At 41.4% G+C, this 15,341-nt stretch overlaps 3 protein-coding genes across 4 annotated transcripts in view; 1 reads left to right on the forward strand and 2 right to left on the reverse strand.

Annotated features, from left to right (window-relative positions):
* Positions 1–287: 287 nt before the first annotated feature.
* On the reverse strand, positions 288–4,416 carry csrp3 (cysteine and glycine-rich protein 3 (cardiac LIM protein)). Its single transcript, XM_058089389.2, has 6 exons — positions 4,205–4,416; positions 3,984–4,131; positions 1,962–2,133; positions 1,742–1,871; positions 559–652; positions 288–438 (listed from the first exon to the last, which is right to left on the reverse strand). The coding sequence occupies exons 1-6, from the start codon at positions 4,277–4,279 to the stop codon at positions 368–370; spliced, it is 690 nt and encodes a 229-aa protein (XP_057945372.2). The 5' UTR covers positions 4,280–4,416; the 3' UTR covers positions 288–367.
* A 2,077-nt stretch (positions 4,417–6,493) lies between these two features.
* On the reverse strand, positions 6,494–12,917 carry e2f8 (E2F transcription factor 8). The gene is made up of 13 exons (XM_058089382.2): positions 12,667–12,917; positions 11,619–11,861; positions 11,373–11,526; positions 10,956–11,270; positions 10,718–10,879; positions 10,505–10,642; positions 9,981–10,196; positions 9,828–9,909; positions 8,635–9,136; positions 7,570–7,836; positions 7,362–7,491; positions 6,912–7,237; positions 6,494–6,686 (listed from the first exon to the last, which is right to left on the reverse strand). The coding sequence occupies exons 2-13, from the start codon at positions 11,787–11,789 to the stop codon at positions 6,513–6,515; spliced, it is 2,637 nt and encodes an 878-aa protein (XP_057945365.2). The 5' UTR covers positions 11,790–11,861; positions 12,667–12,917; the 3' UTR covers positions 6,494–6,512.
* Positions 12,918–13,722: 805 nt separating this feature from the next.
* The window catches only part of nav2a (neuron navigator 2a), a 201,212-nt gene continuing 199,593 nt past the window's right edge, over positions 13,723–15,341 (forward strand). Inside the window, exon 1 of one of the 2 annotated variants that reach the window (XM_058089756.2) lies at positions 13,723–13,797. The gene's annotated coding sequence lies outside the window, so the exon portion shown is untranslated. The remainder of the gene's footprint in view (positions 13,798–15,341) is intronic. The other variant, XM_058089757.2, reaches the window with a different exon arrangement.

The raw sequence follows: 15,341 nt of genomic DNA on the forward strand, positions 1-15,341 counted from the left end.
TAGCTTCATTGCTAATCCAAAGCAAAACAGGGCGGGGTAACAGGGTAGGGTAACAGTATGGGCGGGGCAAAATCATGTTAATTGTGTCCGGTGTGCACACAACTTTAAGTCATTTCAACATTAAACTTTGGTATCAAGGTAGGGGCCTCAAAGTAGCGTCTCGCGGGCCGCAAGTTTGAGACCCCTGCTTTAGACACTCCTGTTCTACAGCCAGTACTTTAATTTGTTCTATTTCTTTTTATTTCTGAACACATAAAAACAATAAAAAAGTTAACTTTTTAAAATGAACACACAATTTCCTGTTAGTTTTGGTATAAATGTGCTTTACTTCAAACAAGCCAGAGAAATGTAAGAGGCGTAATAAAGTTTAAGGCTCCTCCAGCATGGCCTCATTGCCCAGTCCGAACCCTTTTGGCCCAAAGTTTTTGGCATAGCAAACTGAAGAGAAAAATCACATGAATATGAATCAATAATATGTTGAATTAAAATTTCCATTCCATTTCCATATTTCAGAATGAAACATTCAGACAAGTCAGATGATGTGATAAACAAGAGCACCTTTGCAGTATAGTTCTCCATCCTTGTCTGTCACTGTGGTTGACTCCAGACTTTTACCACAAATGGCACAGCGGAAACATGTTTTATGCCAAGGCTGTAAACACAAACATTTGAATACAGAAATTAGTGTAAGTATGTGGTAGCTTCCTAAAATAAATGCAAATTATGGGGAAAGTTAGGACAACTCCACCAAAAAAATTATTTTTTAATTATTGAAAAATAAAAAATGCAATAATTCATTAATTCATTCATTTTCTACAGCTTTTTCCTCACGAGGGTCGCGAGGGTGCTGGAGCCTATCCCAGCTGACTTCAGGCGAGAGGCGGGGTACACCCTGGACTGGTCACCAGCCAATCACAGGGCACATATAGACAAACAACCATTCACACTCACATTCATACCTATGGACAAAATGCAATAATACTAAATAATTTTTTTTTGCATTCTTAGACCTCTGTAGATATGAAATAACACCCCTATAGTAACCATTACACACATATTATTCTTAGTTTATAACACATTGCACAACTGTAATATGCAGGTCAAGATTGGCGGAGAAGGACAAATTAAGACGCCAAAAATGCACCACTTCCACACTGAAATGGAGAACTTTTTTTTTTCACTATGTTATGTCAGACACCCTATGGCTGACTGTACATGCAGAATGTTAAAGTAATATCTCATAATATACATAATATTGTTTGACTGATAATGCTCCAGGCGGCACGGCGGTCGAGTGGTTAGCGCGCAGACCTCACAGCTAGGAGACCGGGGTTCAATTCCACCCTCGGCTATCTCTGTGTGGAGTTTGCATGTTCTCCCCGTGCATGCGTGGGTTTTCTCCGGGTACTCCGGTTTCCTCCCACATTCCAAAAACATGCTAGGTTAATTAGCGACTCCAAATTGTCCATAGGTATGAATGTGAGTGTGAATGGTTGTTTGACTATATGTGCCCTGTGATTGGCTTGGTTGGCGACCAGTCCAGGGTGTACCCCGCCTCTTGCCCGAAGACAGCTGGGATAGGCTCCAGCGGTAGAAAATGAATGAATGAACGATAATGTTCCATAGTGAACCATAATTTACAATTACATTGAAGCGAGGGACCACTTTATGTTCAATTCCTCAGTACCGTATATTGTCGATATGCTTTGTTGTTCTCATTCTTAAGCAGAACAGTCCTCACCTTCCCTGCTCCCATCACCTTCTCTGCTGCATAGACAGCTTTGGAGCAGCGAGGGCAGCGGTCAGACCCCCCAAACTTCTGGGAAAACTTATCGGAAGTAGCGTTTGTGGAAGACGGCCGTGGTTTCGAGCTAGTAGGAATAGATAGCAAATACACATTGTGTCATATGTGAGGCTGTACCAATGCGTGTATGCAGTCGCCAGCCTCATTGCAAACATACTCATCAGACTGTTGGCCCGCATGTGATCCAACAGGATCAGAGCTCAGGGCTCCAGCTCCTTGTCCGTATCCGTAACCTTTGGGCCCGTATTTCTTGCCATAACAGGACTTGCAGTAAATCTCGGACTCGTGCGCTGCAACTGTGGTGCTGTCCAGTCCTTTCCTGCAGCTCACTGGACAGGAGACGTCAGATATACTACTCACAAAATATTAGGGATATGCACAACTGTTATGGAAGAGAACATTAATTATCACATACTACAGTATTAATTGGCGCTGTACCCTAGAAACCGCCCATGAATGATACGGGAAAAGGCCGAAATGATACTGTGTCAAAGCCCAGGGCAGTGATACTGATAATGTGATAATTTGGCGACTCCAAATTGTCCATAGGTATGAATGTGAGTGTGAATGGTTGTTTGTCTATATGTGCCCTGTGATTGGCTGGCGACCAGTCCAGGGTGTACCCCGCCTCTCTCGCCTGAAGGCAGCTGGGATAGGCTCCAGCACCCCCCGACCCTCATGAGGAAAAAGCGGTAAAAAATGAATGAATGAATGAATGAATGAATGAATGAATGAATGAATGAATGAATGAATGAATGGAACTTATTATTGATGTAGGCATCCTGTATATCCTGGCAAAATGGAATTCAAAACAGTTACTGATCTTCTTCATCAAATTTCTGTTACTCATAACTTTCTTTGGCCCCATGGCGGGTTATTTAGCAGTCACCGTCAATATAAAATGCACGGACACCGAGTCAGCAGCTTCATGACAGAAGAAAAGCTCTGACTTTCACCAGTATTTAGGAGTATTTTAGTGTTTGGCCCATTGATTAATGAACATGAACAGTGTTGGTTAAATAAAGCTACCGGCTAGCAGGTTTTATCAGTCATCAGAGCCGTTACACACACACTCAACATGTGTTGACTTTCTATATATAGCAAAATGGGAGCGTGAGGTGAAGCTTGGAGAAAAGATGAACACTTAGCAGCTTATCTCAGAAGCTCTCTTTGGAACAGAGCCGTCATCCCCGCATGACTACGGTTACCAAACAAATGCTTGTGCATATAATACAGAGTCAGGCATCCGCTGGACTGGGCAGCTGCAGTCGGTCATGTGATCCTTACTCTACTTTATTTTCTTTGTTGTACAGGTGGGCGGATCCAAACATCAATATTGACAGATTTGTAGTATCGCCTCGTTAATTTGAACTTACTAAGTGATGAATGGAGGCGGCACGGTGGTCGAGTGGTTAGCGTGCAGACCTCACAGGGTTCAATTCCACCCTCGGACATCTCTGTATGGAGTTTGCATGTTCTCCCCGTGCATGCGTGGGTTTTCTCCGGGTATTCCGGTTTCCTCACACATTCCACAAACATGCTAGGTAAATTAGCGACTCCAAATTGTCAATAGGTATGAATGTGAGTGTGAATGGTTGTTTGTCTATATGTGCCCTGTGATTGGCTGGCGACCAGTCCAGTGTGTACCGCGCCTCTCGCCGCAAGACAGCTGGGATAGGCTCCAGCACCACCCCCGCGACCCTCGTGAGGAAAAAGCGGTAGAAAATGAATGAATGAATGAATAAAGGATTATAAATCTAAGCTCACCATGAGGTGATCAGACTTTTACAACAAAGTATCAAAGCTTCTCCCAGAGAAGGGTCGCGTGCATGTACTTAATATTCAAAAGTTAGCAACCTGTATTAACATTAAAAAATATAGTATGGACACCCTGGACTGGTCGCCAGCCAATCACAGGGCACATATAGACAAACAACCATTCACACTCACATTCATACCTATGGACAATTTGGAGTCGCCAGTTAACCTAGCATGTTTTTGGAATGTGGAATGTGTCTGCAATGCACGGGGAGAACATGCAAACTCCATACAGAGATGGCCGAGGGTGGAATTGAACGCTGGTCTCCTCGCTGTGAGGTCTACGCACTAACCACTAGACCACCGTGCCGCCCCTGTTATCAGTTAAAAGACGTAAAAAGGAAAGAAAAGGTGTTCTCACTGCAGATGAAGCATGTCTTATGGAAGCTCCTCCCGTTACACTGGATCTCCTCAGCATGGTAGACTGTCTTCTCACAGGCTGCACACTTAGCACCACCTCCCCAGTTTGGCATCTTAGTCCAAATAGAAAGTCCTAGTCCTAAATATGACTAAAATAGAATGCATGGAGAAAAGTATTAGGACACCTCCAGGAAGTGTCCACTACTTCGATAAGTTGCCTACCTTGATTCGCTCCCTTGATGCTTCTGTCTTACAGTAGAGGCTCCAAGCTGGCTTAAATAAGGTCCATCTCACCATCACCAGTGACGCCCCAATGAAAGTATCCTCCTAAAATAACTCGTGACTCTGCCAAGCCCTCTCGCCCTTCGTCACAGGCTGAGTGAGGCCTTGAACATCCGCCATGCAAACATTTGTTGTGGGTTTCCAGAGGGACAAACGAGACACTCACTGCTCCATGCGTGCTCGGGGATTATGTTCGCACAATAAGCAATAGATACTCACACCGAGGACCTGACTGGATGCTTTGTTCACGTCTGAATGTGCTCCATCCAGATGACTTTGTGATAACACTGCTATTTTAACAACAGAATTCATTGAAGTGGGAGACCTGATAATTAGTTAGATAATAGTTCTATTTGAATAACTGTTAGGTGTGTAGCAGAGCTTTTAGCGTTATCTATCTCAGGGGTGTCCAAACGTTTTTTTTTTGGATACACTTCTTAAAAACAAAACAATCTGCCAAAACAAGAAATGTGACTTGCCAATATACAAAGGTACATGAAAAGGATACAATAAGTTAACATGGTTAAAAACAGTTTAAAACGCATAAATATGTTTAACGCACTTAAAAGTAGTAATTATTCATGTTTGATGTATAGGAATCAGTTCTAAAAATATGATTGTGTGTAAAATAATCCAAATCTCCATTGTTGGTGTTTGGGTGTAATACCATGAGGTCCACTAGGGGGTGCTGGCAGCAATGGTGATATAGAGTAGGTGATAAAACAACAGAGGAAGACGAAATCCTGCTGGTGAAAACACATCAAGCCATCATGGATTATTTTGCCAATATACTCAGGTACATGAAAAGGGTACAATAAGTCAACATGGTTAAAAACAGTTTAAAACGCATAAATATGTTTAACGCACTTAAAAGTAGTAATTATTCATATTTGATGTATAGGAATCAGTTCTAAAAATACGATTGAGTGAAAAAAATCAAAATCTCCATTGTTGGTGTTTGGGTGTAATACCGTGAGGTCCACTAGGGGGTGCTGGCAGCAATGGTGATATAGAGTAGGTGATAAAACAACAGAGGAAGAAGAAATCCTGCTGGTGAAAACACATCAAGCCATCGTGGATTGTTTACTTTATTCTTTACCACAGGTTGGTATAAAGTATAAATAATTTATACAAACAGTTGTAAAGAGTGGAGAAAGTTGCTAAAGTAAACCGCTGACTGGAAAGTAGTCTGTCTGTTCGAAAATGTATTGTAAAGCATTTGAGCACATGTGAAATGGCTAATGCTAGCAGGTCTTAATGTATGGTGAATAGCGTTAAGAATGACTGTGCTAGATATGCTAAAAGTATACATTTTCTGTGGAAATTACCACTAGATTGACATGTGAAGAAAATGTATAACATCACAAATGCTATTGTATAACTGTTTAATCAGTGTTCAAATGTTTGATTAACTGATGATGCTAAGAACAAATAAGAACTGTTAGTATGATCGTCTTATGAGAGCTGAAGTGTTATTGTTCCGAGAGCAAGAATAAATCATGCTAGTGAAAACACATCAACTCATCGTGGATTGATTTCCTTTTGTACCAGAGGGTTCCAATTCATACTCTTCTCCAGGCTGGGGGCAACACCAATACTTGAAACAAGTCTAATCGCATTTCTGACTACTTTGTGTTTATGACTGATTGGAAAGAAGAAACCTTTTTCGATCTACCTTTAAAGTGCATGTGGACCACCATGACCAACAACAACAAAAAAACAACACAAGGGTGATCTCAAAAAACGTGTTTTTAAAAGTGATTTAGCATTTTACATAAAGCAGGATATCAGAAATGAAGGCAATTTTTTTTTATAAATTAAACCTGGTCAAAAGGTTTGATTAACATTACATAGAACAGAAATATTACATATTCAAAGGGTATTTGTAAACATGTACATATGTGCAAAGGTCTTCTCATTACTTTATATTACTTGGAAAATCGAAGTACATCAATGTTTCATTCACACTTTTAGACAAAAAAACATCTGATTTCTGATTACAATTTCAGAAATCAAAAAAATATATATTTAAAAAAAATCAAACTCATTAAAAGACTGAGAAGAAAACTGTATGCTTACTGACATGACAATCTGCTGAATGGCTTTAAAATCTCATTTACATTCCTTTAGTTTTCTGTGAAATGCCCACAGGTAATGAATACTGTAAAATGCTAAACAAAGTAATCAAGAAAAATGGTTGTAAAACACACCCTCTCCCACCATCACCATCACCAGCACACACTGAACATCACAGCGCCTCTTCGGTACTGACATCCAGTTTCCTTTGAGGGATGTAAACAGTTTTAGGGGCCGTTTGTCCACCGGGTGCGACAACTGCAGCAGCCAGAGGGGAGACGGGAACGGGTGTGTGAAAGAAGTTGTGCTGGGGGAGCCCCAATCCTTTGGGGGTGGCCATGAGAGGCTAGAGCAAAAGGACAGCACACAATGTTCATGTTAGTGTTGTCTCATCAATTGAACAATTAGCTAACTGATCTATTATACACATACCTAAGAGGAGGTTATCCAGCATGCTTTGCGGTTTATACATTACAACAAAATTGTAATATTTTAAATGTATAAGTGCCTGGCATTTTTTGTAGAATAAATGTCAGAATAAATGCATTGCACACGTTTGATGAGTTTGTACCTGTTGAACGCTGAATAGGGCCATTGGTTGCTGGGCCTGCTGCACCGTCACAGGCGACAAGGGCTTAATGAAAACCATCCCTCTCTGCTGCAGAGTCAAAGGGCTGCCCAGTGTGTTGGAGCGTTCAGGGGTGTGTGGCGAGGTGAAGGGATTTCCCGGGCTGGGGCTGGATATGAGGCCCAGGTTCTGCAGGGTGAAGTTGATGATAGCAGGGCTCGGGCTGTGGAGGCGATGGGGCTGCTGGGTTGAGTGGGGAGACATGGCGGCAGTCGGTTTGGGAACACGGAGGCTAGTAGGAGTCACTTCCTGGACTGGTGGTCTGGAACCTGTTCAAGATATAATAATCCATGTTTAATGTATACACTGGTCAACACTTTAAAATAAATGGATGTTGCCTTAGTGTGTATAAGAAAGACATATTTCTATCTTAGCACAGTGGATGACGTTTACCTGAAGTAGGTGTTTGGAAAACATAAGCAGGAGAAGATTCTTTGTTGCTTTCTCCTGCTGAGCCCTGATTCTCCTTGTAGGTGATCACAGACTGGGAGAGCGGGATCAGATATCCAGCTGGCACTAAAGTCTGACATGGGCAGAACATAAACGATCAACATTCACACTTCCTCCAGTCCTCTTCTTTTTCAGCATTGACTTCATTTACCTCAGTGTTAAGATTTCCGGGCGTGAGCGGTACAGCTCTGATGGGTGTTAATCCCACCTCACTGTCAGAGGTCACCGCTTTGTCATCCTTGTTCAGGAAGGTTTCCAAACTCTGTTCCAGAGATTGAGAAGCCACAGGGCCGCCGGGAGTGTTGATGAACTCTGGATCCAGGTGGAGGGCACGAGGCGATGGGCGGCTGGAGAGATGACAGCTGCGGCGGCTCTTCAGACGAGCCTGAGGAAGGTCGCATTGCTTTGGGGAAGCGTCCTAGGGGTGACATGGAACATTCATTCATTTTCTACCGCTTTTTCCTCACGGGGGGTGCTGGAGCCTATCCCAGCTGTCTTCGGGCGAGAGGCGGGGTACACCCTGGACTGGTCGCCAGCTAATCACAGGGCACATATAGACAAACAACCATTCACACTCACATTCATACCTATGGACAATTTGGAGTCGCTAATTAACATAGCATGTTTTTTTTGGAATGTGGGAGGAAACCGGAGTACCCGGAGAAAACCCACGCATGCACAGGGAGAACATGCAAACTCCACACAGAGATGGCCGAGGGTGGAATTGAACCCTAGTCTCCTAGCTGCGAGGTCTGCGCGCTAACCGACATGGAACATATAAGACGTAAAATACTGGAAAATGACAACAGAACATTTTGAATGAAATCAAAAGGCTAATAATTTGTGTATTAAAAGTACATAGGCTGTACATTATACAATGAATGCCGTATAGTTGCAGGAGTCTTTAATTAGCACCGGATCAAAAAACATTGAGACTCGAACTTGTGGTTGTAGACAAATTCTTGGTCTTTCACTTGCATACATAATATGTTCATTGCAGTACTTAGCTGTCGGTGTGAGATCCATGCGTGTTTGGAACAAATATTATATTAATGCTGGTTCATTTACTGCTGCTGTTATGCAATATATTTTGTGGTTAAAAAAATCTTTTTCCATTTCACTTTCTCATTCACTCCAAGTCATTACTGAAGTAAAAAAAAACGTTTTAATACATTTTTGTACCGTTTTCATTTGTTTGTTGTTTTTTTTTTTTTACCTTGAGGGTTGAGTTGCTCCGTTTGGCTTTAGGAGGAATGCCCTCCGCAGTTGAATCAGAACACAGCCGTTTGACCGAAAGAGGGCTCCCATCCAACACCTTTGAGGTGGACTGGTTCTTAGTGGCTATCGGGGCTGTAGGACTCCGCCCAGTCTTCTCCTCAAAGGTCATCGAGCGTACGGCATAGCTCGTCGGCTGTGGTCTGGCCAGAGTGTTGGGCCTGAGAGAAGCTGGATGCAAATAGACAGCATAGGGTCCTCCGCTCTGCTTCTGAGGTAAAACGACGGGGATGAGGGGTGAGCATTGTGCAGGGATGTATGCTACACTGCCCGAGGGCTGGGGCGCCAGTGGGGTGCCATGCACATTTGGGTTGGATTCAGTCTCATTTGAATTTAGGTTCCATGCCCGAGGCGGGTCCCCTGAGCTGGAAGTGGCTGGTTGGAGCCTCACTATCGTTGTTTTTGTCACAGAGGGAACTGCCTGTGGAGCTTTGCCTCCGGTTCTGGAACAGAATATCAGGAATATATAATTTGAATTATACATAAAATCAGAAAAGAGGAGCAGATTGGTATGGCTGGCAGAGAAATCATTGAAAAGATACATTTAAACCAAACACAAAATAGACTATAAAGCAATCTATTAATTAATTAATTAATACATGGATGTTTACATCATGCTGTGTTGTGCAACGGAATATAGTTTGGTTATTGATGGATGGAGTCAAGGAGTGAAACGTCTTACTTTCCAACTCTGGTGGCAACTGACACATTACAACTGTGTTTTCTTTATTTTCATGACATTTACTTTGCAGATTTTTTTTTTTTAGGAATTTCTTGACTTATTAATGGGGTTGGGACCATCAGTTGTGTTCTGTGTGACCAGACTTTTGACCTGCCCACATGCACAACCAAAACTTTTAATTATTATTATTTATATTTGTACAAATGACTGTTTACACTGTACATTGTTGTTCATATTTGATGCCATCTATTTATTCTCCACATTATTATTATTTATTATCTATCTATCTATCTGTCTGTACTATGTTTAATATTTCAGAGTCCGTATCACTGCAGCGTCAAGTTAGATTTTTTTTTCCCAGCAAAAGGGTTTTCAAAGGGAGGAGCAAGCCTGCATCGTGTACACTGACAGTATTATGTACTTAAATACATAGTATCCACTTGGGTACTTACGCCGACTCTTGGTCGAGTTGAATTTTACAAATGGCAGCAAGTTGGGCCATTTTGCTCGGGAAATCGTTATTCATTGAATCACCTGTTGGCAAAGTACACAATTAAAGCACAATTCAACAACAATCCCGTCATCATTTAAACCATTGTACTCACTGAAGGCAGTCTTAGCAGGACTACTGGGGGCTGAGCTAATCTTGCGCCGGTCATCCTGAATGCTTTTGGCTAGCTTCATGAGGGATGGGTGACGCGTGAAGCTTCGCTTAGTGCGAGGCGATGAAAAGAGGTTCTTGGTGCAGTTGTCTACAGTGGAGCGGGACTCAAGCACATTTGTTGTCTTGTGTGGACACGCGGAAGTGGGGGTTGCCACATCTGAAAAACATTGGAGTCAAATGTATTCGACGTTAGGTAACCTTCAAAATTGGGGTGTCATGAGCTCTTGAGAGTATAAAACATGACAAAAGCCGTCACATGCAAAGCCAATCAGTTTCATGTATTGAGTTGACAATTGGCCATCTTTTCAATTCTTCTTTTTGGAGACAAAATATTGTTTATTGCAGTCTTATTTTACAAAAATAAGTGTTTATTTATTAAATGCAATTAGTGGCATCACAGTAAAAGAAGCATTGTGGTCATTCATTACACATAATGTGACCTGACAGTCACATGTCATATTATACCTTTCACTTTAGGGAGGTCATTTGGGCCGACCCATTCAAATGCCGGTTTCCTCCCCCTCTTTTCTGTTACATGGACCTTTTCAATAAGCTTCAGGCTCCGCAGCACGTTAGCGATGTCATAAAGTCGTCGCACTTTAGCTGCAAACGTAAAACAGAGAGGTTACATACAACTATCAGATGCACTAAGACATAAATTACCATGCATTTACTCACTCTTGAATTTATTCTTATCCTGATCTGCACCCTGGTCCTCTCCAATCAGGATTTTAGCAGCTACATCCAGACTGACCACAGGAGGATCAGAGACCAGGAAGAGCATGACAAACTTCTGGCTCATTACTCTCAAAGATTTGTCCTTCCGACTGTTAACAGAGGCTACAGACGAAACAGATACAGAATGTTGGAGTCAAATGTGTCGTATTTATGTTCATCCGGTAAAATTTTACCTCACCTGCTTTGAACTCGACTCCTGGAAGCTCAACAAAGAAGAGCTCCTTTTGTCCCATCTCGCTCCTCACCGAGTCTACCACCTCGTTGTTCTCTTTCTCCTCGCCGTCGAAATCAAACTCTGTATCCACTAAGCGCTGTCGTATCTGCAGCACCTGCTGGCCGTACTTTTGCTCCTCACCCACCTGCTTCAGGACGGCCAGTGTCTGGGCCAGTTTGGTTCTTCCGTGCCACATGTAGCGGTTCTTCGCAGAACGGCTCACCATGTGCAAGCTCTCCAGCACATTCATGATATCATAAATGCGACGGCGTTCCACACCTGTGTAGACACATAATAGTAATACACCTTGAATGTAACATATCACAGTACTATTACATATTACATGAGTAATTATAGTTGGATTGTACACTGCTGACGTACTCAGTTCGGTGGCTACATCATCCAGGCAGATGTCATTGGTGTGAGTCGGGTCCGGGAAATCTGGGTAGCGGGCGAGAAACTTACGACAAAGTAAACCCAGACTCTTTTCTTTTCTGCTGATCAGTCTCTCAGACTCATCTCCATCGCCAACGTCCTACAAGAGAACGATGACAAACAAGTGAGAATAACATACAAGCATCACAGAAGGTGTATTTTTTTTTTAGATATATAATCAAGTTTTTGTACCGGTGTAGAATCAAGAACTTGTTGCAGTTTGATGTCCGGACATAGCTCCTTCTCACGGTTCCTGATATCCGGACTAGCAGCACTAATGAGCATTTTGAGGTTGGAGGTGGGTGTCCATGGATCAACGGATCCTGCTTCTCTTCCTTTTTTAGGAGTTGTGAGGGGGCCCATGATAAGGTGAGTCAGCAGCCCACTTTCCAAGGATTTAATAAAACCAGATGGGTTACAAAGCCATTTCAAAACCTTGTAATAAGACAGAGAAGAACATAAGTTTTTAATACATGTGTTGATATATTGAAGCAATTACAACCTGTTGCTGACTATGGCGTTCCTCGGGTTGGTTTCTCTTCTAAAACATTTTAGAACAGCTCATCAAATGTTATACGATATACAAGATATATTCACGAATGACATATAGATTTGTAAATGATCCGGCATAAACTAATCAAGGTTATTTAACTTGTTTACTGACTGGGTTCAGAAAACATAATGTGCCACAAATGAAAAAAATACACATTATCACCACATAGTTAACGTAACAGCTAACAGACATTAAAGAAAATCTCAGAAAAACCCTAGTTCCATATTGGCGGTAAGTGACGTACGGTCTGCCGTATCATCAGGCACAAAAGACGCGGCGAGCCCGCCCTTTTGTTTCAACTAGCCAATGAGCGCGCAACAAACAGGAAGTGAGCAGAGCGTCCCGCGCAGGTAAGTATTTTTGAAATCCTTGGCGCGGAATGAGTGTACAGTGGCGGAATGCTAAACATTCACACAATTTCACCTAATGTTGCTACTGATATAGCGACACGATGGCAAGAGAACGTCAAATAAACTACGTTTTACTAGAGTTAACCCGACAAGTGAAGCATTGTGTACCACCAGAGACCTTGAAAACCTGTTATTTCAGATACACATCGTCTGAATTAAATGTATGTTGAAGGTCTAAAGTAGTGACTAAGACCACAGACATGTCTCGATTGGTTACTGATTAAAACGAATGATATTATTAAAATAAATACACACAACAAGCTATGTAAAGACTTACCACAATCGGCGAGGGGAAACTCGTCACATCAGTATGTGTTGAGTAGCAATACTCGGTATTTCCACAGTGCGATAGTTTGAAAGACGATACAAAAAAAGAGATATTACGATAACGTTCCTAATAAGTTGCCGCTTCTTGGTTAACGAATGGTGTAAAGTTGTGTGGGCGACTCGTCGTAGAAACGTTTGGCCCTCCCGGACCGAACATGCGCACTGACGACACTTCCGCCCTGTCGTGGCATCATGGGCGGGTCAATGGCCAAAGCACTGGACCTTCACAAGGGCTTACTCTAACATAATATTTTATCGAAATAAACAGTGTGGAACCATTTAGTCTCAAAGTGCATTTCGTATTTTCACAGATTGCATATAAAAATCAACAAACCAAATCTACCAATCCGGAGAAAGGAAGAAAATGTGTGATTATAAAGTATAATAAAAACGAACATTGATTGAAGCGCTAACTGTGTAGTAATCCGAATTCAATTAACAGAAATACTTCTACTTTCACCGTCGTGCCTGTGTTTGGGCGCTAAGTGGCGGCAAAAGCCAGCGTTTCACACAGTCGCCATGGAAACGGACGAGCTTCTTCCAGGATGTGGCGAGAACAGCAGCGCGTCAAGCAGCGAATGACGTCATTTCAGAGGGAACGTGTGGGACCCTGATGGTTACTTTAAGAACGCCTCGTAAATGAGCACATCCCTTTTGGCTAGATGTAGTGAAGCCAAACAATCCATAGTGATCCGTAGCGATTACAATGGCACTACTCTCTACTACTGTACATGCACAGTATGGAGGTGTGCCATTATTCTCATAATTTTGTTTTTCAGAATTATTATTTAATTATTCATACCGACGTTTTATTAAGATTTATTTTGAATGTCTCCAACCTTAAGGCAAATGTGATCAACATGGGGATAAATGCAAATGTAAAATAATATTATTATATCATAAATGGGTTCAATCAACGTGAGCAGAAAAACGACGTAAGTTTTCCCAGCCCTGCCCATTGAATATTTCCGACAGCACCTCAATGCATCAGTTGCTCAGCTCAGACCGGAGGAATCAGCATCAGGGCATCGCGGCAAGGCATCATCTCTTTCAGGGGACCAAACAACCTGACAAGTTTTTGGTAAGAGTGATTTTTTATCAGAAAAATAGAACATTGATTGAGTGTTCGTTTGTCTTCGTTGTTTGTTTACACAGTGTGCGGCGCCTTCCCCCCCCCCCCCCCCCCCTAGCAGTTTCTAGAAAGCTCAGTTCGGACTATGCTCGGCAGGTTCTCCTGCAGAGATGCTGCAGTAGCTCAAAACCTTCCACAACCTATAGGCTCACTTCAGTCGCTCCCTTGTTTTTATTTTCAGTACAAAACGGACATATACATGATATTTGTGTTACTCAAATGCAGTTCTAGTAGACACCAACCGACAAAAGTCGATAAAAAAAAGATTGATATGCGTTCCGTCAGTCAGGCACACACCTGAAGTGTAATTGTTAGCTAATTGTCCTTCATTAGGTTTCCCCTTTAACGTCCTCTAATAAACTATCCGTATATTTTGTAGTTTGTAACCAATATTACAACGTATACGTCCTTAAAGTTACTCTAACTCATAATTTGGGCATCCTTATTAGAATTTAATTTTGAAGCTGGAAATGATGGAAATGATGCTGGTCTTTGCTGGTCACTTCTCATTCAACCAAAGCTTGTAATAATTGATGAATATGTGATAATACAGGTCAAATGTACAGCATATAATAACACTTTTTACATGTTTGCTTTACATGATTTGTTTTTGTAAAATGAGATTTCACGTCGTAGAGGCACAAAAGTATTTTTTTGCCATAATTAAGAATTTTCAAAAATATTTTAAAAATAGCTAAATGACCTAACATACAAATATAAGGCATTCTAAGATGTTGATGAAATGTAGTATTCTACATCGGTCACTAGGTGTCAGTAATGTCAGTGAGGTACACAATGACCAGGCTTCATTAACCAGTTAACAAAGGTCTTTTATTGCAGGTTTGATTTATCACACAATATTTCCAATAATAACAAAACTCCCTTATAAAAACAAAATATATTTTGTATTTTCATATTTTGTATTTCATATTTTGTATTTTTCATCCTTTTTTTTTAATAGATGTGTATGCACCTACTATACCAAAATAAATTCCTAGTATGTGTTTGATCATACATGGCAATAAACCATTTCTGATTCTGATTCTGATTCTGAGAAGGTACTGTCGCAGATGTTATTCACACAAAGCTGAAGGACAACCCTGAACCCCCAAGCTTCCTCTGGGGTGTTATTTAATGTCTGGATGGCTTTAATGATGTTTAAAAACTTTATTTAGAAGGTCACAAATATTAAAATGTACAGACAAGGAATCCTACTCAATCATATTTAATTATAAGTCACTCTTACTGCAAATGTTGATATGAAATATATGAGACAATATGTATGAATACATTGTTTTGGCTAAAAGAGATAATACGTCTGATTTAACATGACACACATTTGAGAGGCTGAAATCAGAGACTATAAACATTTTGATGAATCAATGACCAAAATAGTTGTTGATTAATTTGGTAATAATTAATTGCTACAGCTCTACAAGTAATTGTAGTGATGTAACTTGAATAGGATTGGGCTACTGCTGATATGAAGCAGT

The sequence above is a fragment of the Doryrhamphus excisus genome, linkage group LG13, assembly GCF_037039965.1.
Source record: "Doryrhamphus excisus strain RoL-2023G ecotype Guam linkage group LG13, RoL_Dexc_Guam_v1.1, whole genome shotgun sequence".
Lineage (NCBI taxonomy): Eukaryota > Metazoa > Chordata > Actinopteri > Syngnathiformes > Syngnathidae > Doryrhamphus > Doryrhamphus excisus.

Excerpts from the sequence above, each read along its gene's own strand:
- csrp3 (XM_058089389.2), bottom strand. The coding sequence starts at position 4,279 with ATGGTGAGATGGACCTTATTTAAGCCAGCTTGGAGCCTCTACTGTAAG. Across the intron at positions 4,132-4,204 it reads CATCAAGGGAGCGAATCAAG|TCATATTTAGGACTAGGACT; the intron begins GTAGGCAACTTA and ends ATTCTATTTTAG. Across the intron at positions 653-1,741 it reads AGGTGATGGGAGCAGGGAAG|CCTTGGCATAAAACATGTTT; the intron begins GTGAGGACTGTT and ends TTGTGTTTACAG.
- e2f8 (XM_058089382.2), bottom strand. The coding sequence starts at position 11,789 with ATGGGCCCCCTCACAACTCCTAAAAAAGGAAGAGAAGCAGGATCCGTT. Across the intron at positions 7,837-8,634 it reads GGAGCAACTCAACCCTCAAG|GACGCTTCCCCAAAGCAATG; the intron begins GTAAAAAAAAAA and ends TGTCACCCCTAG. Across the intron at positions 7,492-7,569 it reads CCGGAAATCTTAACACTGAG|ACTTTAGTGCCAGCTGGATA; the intron begins GTAAATGAAGTC and ends TGCCCATGTCAG.